The 12,461-nt window shown below is 40.4% G+C and overlaps 1 protein-coding gene across 1 annotated transcript in view; it reads right to left on the reverse strand.

Annotated features, from left to right (window-relative positions):
* The window catches only part of GDPD4 (glycerophosphodiester phosphodiesterase domain containing 4), a gene marked incomplete at both ends in the record, with an annotated part of 58,050 nt that overhangs the window by 4,767 nt on the left and 40,822 nt on the right, over positions 1-12,461 (reverse strand). The window contains 2 exons of the mRNA XM_080913081.1: positions 1,281-1,435; positions 3,067-3,288. Of these exons, the coding sequence (XP_080769207.1) occupies positions 1,281-1,435; positions 3,067-3,288 (377 nt within the window). The remainder of the gene's footprint in view (positions 1-1,280; positions 1,436-3,066; positions 3,289-12,461) is intronic.

Raw genomic sequence — 12,461 nt, forward strand, 5'->3', positions numbered from 1 at the left:
AAGAAGTGACAACACCATACATTACGGAGGACGCAGAAACTCGGGGTCATGGTGTTGGCAGAAATGTAAAAGGTTATAGCTTTCTTGGAAAAGTCTGGTGGCTTTTCATAAAACGTTCAACAACTATACCCAGGAATTTGAAACCTGGGGCATTTTATTTCTGACATGAAGACTTATGTTTGCATGAAAGCCCATATACAAACAGATGAAAATAACCAGATATCTAGTAACATTTGCTAGTAACAGATTAAACCAACTTTGGTATACACAACACTGAACCATTCAACAACAAAAAGGAACAAAATACAGATAAATGCCCAGGATAAGATTTAAGAGAATTATGGTAAGTGAAAAATAAAGTAGTCCCCAAATAATATGAGTTGTTCATTCTTGACACAACACATTATAGACATTTTGCCAAGGGTCAGGATTCTAGGCTGGGGGAAAGGTTGGAAGCATGAGATGGAGCCGTTGAAGGTCGAAGGATGGTGGAGGCCACAGTTCAGGGAGTTGCTCTCACCCTCACTCACTGCTGCATTCTTCACGATGGCCAAAATAAGGAGTCAGCCCAAGTCTCTACCAATAGACTTGTAAAAGTGACTAAGAAATGAGTAATAAAGGATGGTGCTTATATACAAGGAATACTACTCTGTGTTTTAAAAAGGAACTTCTGCTAGCTGTTCCAATGGGGATGAACCTAGAAAACACTATGCTGCATGAAATGAGCCAGAGGTAGAAAGACAAATATTGTATGATTGCACTTGAATGTGGAATCTTAAATAGTCAACCTTACAAAAGTGTAGAGTAAAATGTATATGACAGACATATAAAAATATGTGTGGAGAGGCTGGAAAGGCAGCTCAGCTGATGAAAGTACAGCCCACTCTGCCATAGGACCCTGGTCCAAATCCCAGCCACCACATGAAGGCTCACGGTCAACCTAGAACTCTAGCTCAAGGGGATCTTACACCCTAGTCTAGCCTCTACAGGTACTTTACATATGCAAATACGCATACCAAGGAAACACGCACATAAAATAATAATTAGATCTTTAAAATAAGTGTTGAGTGGTAAGGAATTAGAGTACAAAGAAGTATAATCTACACATCATAAATGTTTGTTAACAACAGAAGGGAGGCAGAAAAAGCAACGCGAAAGCAGAGGATTCAAAGATGATATTAAACCAAATAAAGGGGGCAGGGAAGGAAGCTAAGCGGAAGTGATATTTTGTAAATGTTACAGCAATGATGCATGCCACGAGCAGGGGGTAAAGCACTTACCTCAACCCAGAGTAGAACAATCTCTTATAGTCAACATTTATTATGTTAATATTCTTATGTGTCAGCTCTTCAAGGGACCATAAACGGCCCACGTGCTGAAAACCAGGAGCCATGTACCTGACATAGTTTCTATCAAAACCCGGCAACCAGAATACCTGCGAGGAGAAAGACAGTGGATGCTCAACTTCCTGATGCAAACAGCCCAGAAGGAATGGGTGGCGCTCCATTCCAGCACCAGCAGTACCCTATAGAAAGCAGGGAGAGCGTCTAGCCCTTGGTAAAGCTATCACATTAGTTATGCTGTCTAGTGAACTCTGGAAAATGGGGAAGGCTGCTGTAGTTTCCCCCAAACCCTTCCATCCGCCAGATAACAGTAAGTCAAGGGCTCAAGCATATAGAAAGATCCATCCCAAAAATAATTGAGGGCTAACGAGGTAGCTCAGTGGTCGAACACCTTCCTAGTATTTGCAGGACCATGAATTAGATACTTAACAGAGGAAAAGATATTGGTAGATATGACCATTAAGGTACTATCCCCTAGTTTCTGATGCCAAAAGCCATCCGTGAGAGGAGCTACTTAGGTGTTTCCTGGCAACAGGGATGCTGCTGTGCCTCCCTCATCTGTAGAAAAAGCTCCATTGCGAGGGGATGTGCATTTGTTTTACTCACGGTGCCACTTTATTTTGAGAAATGAAGTGATTTGAAAAAAAATTAACTTTGCAAATAAGGAGTGATTCTAAAAGAAGAAACCTAAAGCAAATGAGGAGCAAGGCTTTACTGAAGCAAGAGCCAGTGGTCTCTCTGCATCGTTCTTTGGAACCAATGCCCTCAAAGCTGTACTGTCATGAGGGTCATGAGTCTACTGCCATGTGAGGCCTATGTCGGGCACTGCGCAGACTACCTCGGTGTTCTCATACACACTGTTATGCTTTTGTGTGGTCCTAGGGATTGAACACATGGCCCATGTAGGCAAGGATTCTGCTGCTGAGCTATATCCCCAGCTTTCTTAACACTTTTCGAATTCTGAGGTAAAGTCTTGCGAAGTTGTATGACTTGGCCTTGGACTTATTCTATATCCATGCATTTGAGCTTGCCGTCGTCTGGCCTCAGCACCCAGAGTGGCAGGAGTCAGTTATGTATACCAGGCCTGCCTTAGATACATTGTTCTTTTTCTTGCACATGTATGTATGTGTTGCATGCATTTGTGAATTTTCACGTGTATATGAATGTACATGCACGCATACATGTAGAGGCCAAAAGTTGAAATGAGATATCTTCTTCATTGGTTGTCATTTTATTTTTTGAAACACTGTCTCTCACTGAACCTGGAATTTGCCAATTCCAGTTAGTCTAGCTAGCAATCTTGCCCTGCCCTGTCTCTGCCTCCTAAGTGCTGGAATCACAGGAGGCTGCCAAACCTGCGCAGCTTCTACACAGGTTCTGAATATCTAAACTCTCACCTTCATGCTTGTGTGCAAGTAGTTCATACACTGAGCCATCTCTTCAACCCCTAAATCACTCTGTAACAGTGTGCTAATATTCTGTTTAGCTTAAAACAGGAAACAGCCTTAATATGTTTCCCTATGGGATCATTCGAACTGGGTCATTCTCAGATTGCCTTCCATCGCTGTATAAACAATAATTTCCATTTCCAAAGGAAGCAATATCTTTTAGTGATCTCAGAGAGGACTTTTACATTCAACTTTGCTCCTCACCACACTACCCACCTCCCAACCTCTGCCATAAATACCAAAAAAAAAAAAAAAAAAAAAAAAAAAAACCATACCAGATGTTGCTCAATTTTAGAGTCAAGGATGACCCTTACTACTCTTCGGACAAAAGTGTTTCTGAGAGGATGTCCTGGTGGAGGGCCAAAAAGATCAAATATCACAAACTTCTGTTCCCTTTTTGCAAGTTCCAAGAACTGGGCCAGCTGTGGAATTGACTGCTCGGCTGCTCTTCTTTTATCAGCCTTTGACAAAGGTTTCATGCCAAAAAATGGCTTATGCTAAAAAGAAATGGATCAAAGAAAACATTGGTTCTGAACAAGCACCCCCAGGTTTCCTGCCCTGTTATTCTGTTTCCATATTGTTTACTTTACCAGTCAACTCACTAAGCCTTCTGACATATGAGGGAAATACAATGTCGTCTCCATTGGTGATGGGACGGTTTGGAATGATTTCTTTGATAGCCTAGACTTCTTACACATGTGCCAAAGGTTTTCCATGTTCTTAACTCTCTTTTTTAGTCTTTTCTTCCGTAACTGACAGTCCCCAGGCACTTTCTACAACTCTGCCTTACCACATGGGCTCTTGCTGTCAGTTTTGTGTAATGGAAAGACCATGCTTTGGTTCACTGTCCTTGGTCCTAGCTGTACCACTCCTACATTTGTTTACCATGTCAACCTGCTAAAATCCTACTCTACCTGTTCAAATGCTTCCTCCTGCATGAAGCATTTAAGTATTTCTGAACAAAGACTTTGACAGCAAGAGATTCTGACGGTCCTTTTGTGGGTGTGTGTGTTCCTATAAATGTGTATCTTGTGCTGTCTTTGATTTGAAGATGTGTGTGTTCATACACATCTCAGACCACAGTTAAATCCTCACTCAGTGTGTTTCTTGCTGGGCATTTAAACTCAACCTTATTTAAGTCTTCAGAACACTGGCATAAAATAGCCAGATTCTTTGCCAGATTAATCACATAAATGGCCAGTTCTGAGTAGAGCCCTTGCTTTTCTCATGAATAGAGTTGTGACTCCACTGCCCATGTTTCTCCCTACATTCTTATCTTCCAAGATCCTAGAAGAACCATTCAGCAATCTCTGTTTGCAGCATTCAAAGACTTCTAGACCGGACTTCCAAAATTCTCTACAATCCTCCTGTAAACCAGTTCCGAAGGCCTCAGGCTCATATGGCACAACAGTGGAGCCCATTTCTCAGTGCCCATTTTCTGTATTACTCTTCTTGTTGTTAGGCAAAAGTCCTAGCAATAAGCAATCCAAAGGAGCAAGTGTTTGTTTTGGCTCATAGTCCGAAGATGCAGTTCACCATTTTGGGGAAGGCATGGCTGCAGGAACTTGAGGCAACTAGTCACATGGTAGCTGTAGACAGGAAGCGGAGGATGATGAATGCCAGCTTTCTCCTTCTATTCCGTCCAGGACCTTAGCCCCAGGGAACAGTGTTGTCTACTGTTGATGTAGTTATTTCCAACTCAACTAACCTAATCTAGATAATAGTTTACAGGCATGACCACAGGCTAGCCTAATCCAGATGGTCCTTTACAGGCAGGCCCATAAACTAACCTAATCTAGATGATCCTTCGTGGATGTGTCAGGAAGCTTATCTCTTAGGTAATTATAGATCTTGTCAAGTTAACAAACAACACTGCTCTTGTTAAATATTCTTAGTTTTAATATCCCAAACTGTAAAACAGGAACATGGTGTAGTAGTTTATGTGTTTCTAGAGGTTTTTTTTTTTTTTTTTTTTTTTTTTTTTTTTTTTTTTTTTTTTTGGCCCAAGATCTTGCTGTGTAGTTTAGACTGGCTTTAAACTTATAATCCTCCTGCCTCAGCCTTCTGACTGCTGGTATTATAGATCTATGTTACCACAACCAGCCTTTGGGATTACTTGAAGGTCAAACAGGATATGATATGCTCTTTAGTAGACTGGATATACTGAAAAAAAAAAATCTCCGAAATTGATGCTTGGATGAGATAAACTTCCACAGCTGAAAACAGAAAGGAACCAAAGGCTGAAGACTGTGAGAAGAGAACACCCAAGGACAATGAGCATTATTTGTGACAGAAAACATGAAATTAACATGCATCCATCAATGGCTGGAATAATATTTAGCCCTAAAAGATAAAGAAATTATGTCCTCTGAGATAACATGGGTGCATTGCAGGGCATCATGCTAAGTGAAATAAGTCTGGCACATAGTGCCAGATGCTAATTTCAATAATGTGTGAAATCTAAGATGGTTTTACTGATAAAGACAGAAAATAAAATAGTGATTACTGCAGACCTGGTAGTGCTAGTGAAACTATAGGGAGGTGCCAGTCAAAGCATACAAAAGTTCATCTAGACAGAGTGATTTCAAGAGCTTTGCTTTGCTAAGTGCTGACTAACTACAGTTTAAACTGTAATAGTTCTTGAAATAATAGTGCTAGAACACAATTTAAGCATTCTCACCACCTAAAAAATTATCATGTGTGATCAAGCAAAGGTTAAGAGGTTGGATTTATTCATTACATGATTCAGACATATTTCAAAACAGCCTTTTGGGCCTGGGCATGTAGCTCAGTGGTAAAGCTAATGTCTAGCATACATAATTAAGGCCCTAGGTTTGATCCTCAGAACTGAAAAACCAAGTAAGCAAACAAATAAAAAGTGATGGGTATACACCACAAGTACACACAGTTCATTTTTAAAATTATCTTTAGTGTGTGTTTGGACAAAGAGCTATAGCAACTATTGATTACTGGGAGAAGGCGAATTAGCCACTCCCAGGGATGTGCCCCCTTAATGATTGTTTGGTGCACACCAGTCAATCCTGAAACCATATACACACAAATAGCAAACAAAAATGAACTAAACAGGCCATATTTATATATTTGTGCTAACATATAGAGTCTCCATTGAGAAGTCAGATATAATTCTAATAGGTTTTAATATTTCTTCTGCATTCTTTTAACTCAAATGTGTTTAGTGTTTGGGTTATTATGTGCCAAGGGGGTTTTCTTCATAGGTCCTGTCCGTTTGATGTTTTATGTGTTTCTTGTGCTTTAATAGGCCTCTCCTGTAGTTTAGAAAAATGTTCTTGTGTGATTTTGTTAAAAATATTTTCTGTGCCTTTGACCTGTGTTTCTACCCCTTTCTGTATTCTATTATTCTTAGATAATATTGCTACAAAAACAGACACATTGATGAATAGAATCAAACTGAATCCACATACTGAGAGATACCTGATTTTAAATAAAGAGGCCAGAAATAGACACTGGAAAATAAAGCAAAGTGTGCCGGTCAAACTGGGTGACTGCATATAGAAGACTCCAAATAGATCCATTCTTATCACCTTGCACAAAACTCAACTCCAAATAGATTAAAAGTCGTAACATAAAACCAGATACACTGAACCTAATAGAAGAGAAAGTAGAAAATATCATTGAATTCATTAGCAAAAGAAAAGGCTTTCTGAACAGAACACCATTAAAACAGGCACTAAGACCAACAGTGAATTCAGTCTCATAAAACTGAGAAGCTTCTGTGGTAAAGGACAATATCACTCACACAAAGTGGCAACCTACAAAATGGATAAGATTTTCACCAGCTATACATCGACAGAGGGCTAATGTCCAAAACATATAAAGAACTCCAGAAACTAGAGATCAAGAAAACAAATAATACACTAAAAGTGGGGGTGTAGATCTAAACAGAATTCTCAACTGAGGAAACTCAAATGGCCGGGAAATACTTAATGAATGTTCAGCATCCTTTGCCATCAGGAAAATGCAAAACAAAACTACTTTGAGATTTAATCTTACATTTGCCAGAATGGCTAATATCAAGAAAAACAAATGGTAGCTCATTCTGGCAAGGACAAGAGGGACACTCACTCACTGTTGGCAGAAGTGCAAACTTGTATAGTCACTATGGAAACCAGTGTGGTAGTTCCTCAGGAAGACAAGAATCAATGTATCTCAAGGTCCAACTATACCACTCTTCGTATATATACAACGAATGCTTCATCCCACCACAAAGACATTTGTTCAAACATGTTTTTGTTCCTATATTCATAATAGCCAGAAACTGGAAACAGCTTAGATGTCTCTCTGCAGAAGAATGGATAAGGAAAATCCAGTATGCTTACACAATGGAATATTATTCAGCTGTTAAAAACGACATTGCGAAATTTGTAAGGCAACTAGATGGAACTAGAAAAATTATCCTGAGTAAACTATTCCAGACCCTGGAAGACAAAAAATGGTGTATATGTGCTTATGTGTGGATATTACCTGTGAAGTCAATGATCACCAGGCTACTGTCCACAGAACCACAGAGGGTAGATTCAGATAGAGTAAGGGAGTAGAGGGAACAGATATTATCTCATTAGTAAAGAGAAAGAGAATAGATAGATATGAATACTTGGGGGCAGGGCTGGAATGGGGCATCAAATGAGGAAGGGGAGGGAGAGTTATGGAAGAGAATATGAGGGAGACGGCTGAACTGAAGGGGCACTTGAGGAATAATATGAAGACAAACTACAATAGAAATATACCTAAAATATAAACATATGTGAAGAATTTCTAGATGAGGGTTACCAAATAATGAGAAAGACAAGAGTTCTGACTCGTCACCAAAGCTTCCAGTACCAGGATTTGGTTATATTTAGTTGAGTTGTTGGCCAAAGAGACCCCATAGGAATCCCCAGACAACTCAGGCTGTTGCTAAGACTGTAGGTTGCTCTTCACAAACTGACAGCAAGGCCCCATTGCTGCAGACACCACCTAACAGCTCACTGAGCATGGAGGGGTCAAGTTCATGGCTACATAGAGCCTTCATCCTACATTCTAGTGTCTTCAGAACAGGTAGGCACTCTTCACCCTATTGGTTTCTTTCAATTCTCAATTGGATTCGTTTTGTTTTGTAATTTCTCTTCTTTCTCATTGATCTTGTTATAATCACTAATTTAAGTTACAATTTTATATAATTTTGTTCTGTTCTCTATTTCTCTGCCCTCTTCTTATTATTAGTGGTACAGTTGTCTTCAACATCTGTGATGCTGCTGCCCTGATTGTGCGGTTAACACGGCCTGACTCTCTAGCCTTGCTGATCATGCGGAAAACCTGCATCTGTATTACTTCTTACTTGGCCCTTCTTACCCACGTACATAAACTAAGACTAAACAACATGAAATCAGTTTTTAAATAATCAGTGAAAGTTACAGTCACAATAGGAGACTGCTATATTATTCAGAGCACAGATAAGGAAATAGAATAAAGAAAAAGTTGGTTGTTGGACACTTTATTTTCTGTGTTATGTGTGTTCTCTCTGTGTAGATACGTGTACTTCTGCATGTACAAGATGCGTCCAGAGGAGAAAGCTGGTGCTGTCCTTTGTCATCCTCCCATTCTCTCACTGAACCTAGAGCCTAACTCCCGATATGTCTGACTTGTGTGTTCACGCTTGCAGGCCAAGTACCTTACCGACTGAGCCGTCTCCATGTTCCGTAATTTTTAGAACATTGTTTCTTTTCTTTAGATGAAGTCCTGCTGGGTTGGTTGGGTTAGCCTCAAATTCATGATCCTTATTCTACTCCAGAGTCCTGAATGCTAGGGTTATATGTATATATACCACAACCAGCTACTCACTACTTATTCTGATTAGGGTCTGGGCTATAGAAAGTTATATGTTAGTTTATAGAAAACAAGAAAGTTAATTTTGTCCAATAAAGACAAAATGGTGTTTTCTTTTTTGATAAAAGAGATAGTAATGCCCAGGGTCTCGGCCTTGTTATTTAGTACATTAACTAAGTCTGTGTCTAACTCAGCCACCCAATCTCAACCTCCTCTCATTGTCTACTCCTAGTTTAGTTTTTCGAATCTCTCCTGGGAAACCTCTGCTGATCCTGCCTGTTCTTTCACTGACTCCTACAAGTTCACTATCTATAAATATGGGATGGGATTTTCATTGCTGTAAGAATTTACACTTGAAAAATAAATATGAGAAAGATTCACAGAAATACTGGTTAAGCAAGAGAAATAAGAATTCACATAGAATTCCTATATCTGTTCTTATTCCATTATAAGTTGGGCTGATGTAGTCTGGCTCTAGACTGTCTCTAAAAACCTATGTGCTAAAGGCTGGTTCATGACACACTGTGGGTGGTGCCCTTGGAGAAGCATGTGGAATCTAGGTCTCTTCCTTTCCTATTTCACTTCTCAGCCATTGGGAGGTTTGCTCAGCCATGTGTTCCCTACCATGATGTGACTAAAGCTACAGAGCCAACAGACCATGGCCTCCAAAGCTGTGAGCTAAGAGAACCTTTTCTCATTGTAAGCTGGTTATCTCAGGGTCTTTGTTACAGTACTTGAAATCTGTTTGACACACAGCTGTTAGATGCTCACAAGTCTCTCAAGTATAGGAATACTAATAAATGATGATCAATTTATAACCATCATCAATTACTATCAAATAACAAATCACAAGAATAATCCTCATAGTTGTAGTGGTTTGAAGGAAAATGGCCCCCCATAGGCTCATAGTAAGTGTCACCATTTGAAAGGATTAGGACATGTGGCCTTTTGGGAGTGGATATAGACTTATTGGAGGAAGTGTGCCACTGGGTGTGGGCTTTGAGGTTTCAGCAGCTCAAGTCAAGCCTAGTCTCTCTCTGCTTCCAGATGTAGAAGTCTCTGCTCTTTCTCCAGCACCGTGTTGGCCTGCATGCTGCCATGCTTCCTGCCAAGATGATAGTAGAGTAAACCTCTAAACCTGTAAGCCATCCCCAATTAATTGTTTCCCTTGCTAAGAGTTGCTATGGTCCTGGTATCTCTCTAAATCAATAGACACCTGAAATCAAAAGCAAAATGATTTACTAAAAAAATACTACCCTTCAAATATTTTAAATCTCAGGTAACATCATTTCAGCTACCTTCTGAAGGCATATCAGAAGAAAGCAAAGAAACCCCCACAGTAAATCCTAAAGTCCCCTCCCCCAATAACCCAAACTTGAGCTCCAGATTTCAGAGTTCATAGTAGCTACAGTCATAGTAAGATTAAAAGCTACACACACACCACCTAACATGCTAAAGTAAAGCTACTGATTCCAAATTAAAAAATGCCCACCCAAATCTATCAAAACAACACACCCAATCTTACCACTTATACCTAATCCCAGAATCAGAAAACAGGAACTGGCTGGGCTTCTGCTGTTCTTTCATGGCTCCGAGGCTCAAACCCAGGACTGTGAACATTCCAGGCAAGGGCTCTATTACTGAGTCACCTTCCAGGCCCAGGAAAAGTATTGAAGGAAAGTTTTGAAAACCCAAACAAAGGACAACATTTAGCAGAAATATTAAACACTGCATGCCACAACCCCCAGATGGAATCAAGCCACGGAAAATAATTATGGTTGTTTTTATGTAATAAACACCATAAGGTTCCAATAAGAGCAACCCAGAAAAATTACCCATTAGATTAAAATCCCACCCACTCCAACCATCAACCCTACAGGTGCATCCAACACCTCAGCTTGATGAAGCCTTGGCTCGTCTTTAGTACTACATTTAATCCTACAAACCCTAACAAGACTTTTTAGAAGCCATGCTGCATACATCTGACATATTATCTAATGCATGATACCCCTTTCATGTAGAAGGCACTTTGTGGAATCATTAGCTGGCCCAGCAAGATGGCTCAGCAGGTAAAGGCGCCTGCCACAGAGGCCTCCACTCTCAAGCCTTGTGACCTGAGTTTGCTCTCTGAGATTAATGTGAGAGAGTGAGAGAACCAACTCCTGGAAGCTGTTCTCTGATCTCTGCTCCACACATATGTTCACACGTACACACGATTGTCTGAGATTTGACATAGTCTTGCTCGGTAGCCCTGGCTTACAGAGGTCCACTAGCTGGCCTCTCCTCCAAAGAGTTAGAGTTAATGGTGTACTCCACCACACCTGGGCCATCTCATTTTCATATAAAAATAGCCTTAGAGGTTACGTCGTCTTAGAGGAAGAAGCATTCTGAGGAAACGTGGTTGTCTGGACTTACAGCTACCTCTTACATTAATGGCAGAGTGTGAATCTTCTTTCCACAGTTCTTCATGAAGCATGGCCACCAGTCCTTAGAATGAGCATGTGCTGTTTATCCCAGTAGGACGCTTATTTTCAAAGTCAGAGTCTCTGGTGACTCTGTGTGGTTGAGTGGAATGTAGGCTTCATTAGTCTTCCCCAGTCAGAAGACAAGCTGGAAAATGTGTCACTTTCCTTATCCCGAGACAGAGTCCTGACCTTTCATCAAGCTCTGCACCTCTTTGGAATCATTAAAGAGGAATTATAAGCACTCAAACTTGTTATTTCAGCATTGCCAAATCTCCCCTCTGCGCGCCTCACTGATTCCCTCGACTATCCCCTCCTTCAGCCCTGTGGACTCTGCTCCCAACTATTCCTCCTCAGCCTTATTTTGCTATCCTTTCCTCCTTCCTTCTTCCTGCCTCCTTCTACACACACGTGTTGAAATACATATTATGAAATCCCCACCCCATGGTTTATGTTCTCAAATCAAAGACATACATATAGCCTTTATATTTTAATATTTCTTAAGTAGTTCCATAGCTGGAACATTGTCTAACTCCTATGTGGTTAATCTTGAGTTTCTATCCATTAAATTTTGTGTCTGTCTTGGTTGTTTTGGACCCAGAGGGCTGTCCAGCCGAGCCGCGCTCCGTGCCGTGCTCTCCCGGTTCCTCACAGGGCAGTCAGGCCTCTTGTCTTGTAGGATGTCTCTCTAGGCATGGTGTCTCTCCTTCTTTCTACACTCCCCATGCATGGCAGGTCTCCTTCCTTTTCCCTCTGCCCAGTCCCAAGCCTGGGAATCCTAAACTCCTGCCAGTCTGTCCTCTCTAGCTATTGGCTGGAAGCATCTTATTTTCCAATCAGAACCAGTTTGGGGCAGGTTTCCAGAAACTACATGTACGTGTTTTTGTGTAAACAATGTTGGGGGAACATAATTAACATCAAAATATAAATAGCTACACACACACTTAGTGTAATGTATCTTTGCAGTACATCACCGCCATCATCCATGGTTCCCCTTGGTAACAATCACCCTCTGGCATAAATAATAATTTTTAAAATATGTATTCCCCAACTTCCTCAAGAAGGTGACTCAAAATTATATCACACATAATGTATGTTTTATATCTTACGATTTTCTTAGTTAGCCTGTCTTCTTCCAGAACTTCCCCCTCATTATTTAGACTAAGCCAATGTTGTTCTTACATGTTTATAAAACAGTAAGAATTTTCCTTTAGTTGACACTTATCACAACGTGTGCTAATTGTCCATTTCTAATACAGCCCTTTGGGCTGTCAGTGTATTTCTTATACTGCTCCATTTGGGTTATTTGTCATTATATTCCATGTGCCTTGTACCTAGTAGGTACTTAACACCTTCTTGAATAG

This window comes from Micromys minutus (assembly GCF_963924665.1).
Source record: "Micromys minutus genome assembly, chromosome: 2".
NCBI lineage: Eukaryota > Metazoa > Chordata > Mammalia > Rodentia > Muridae > Micromys > Micromys minutus.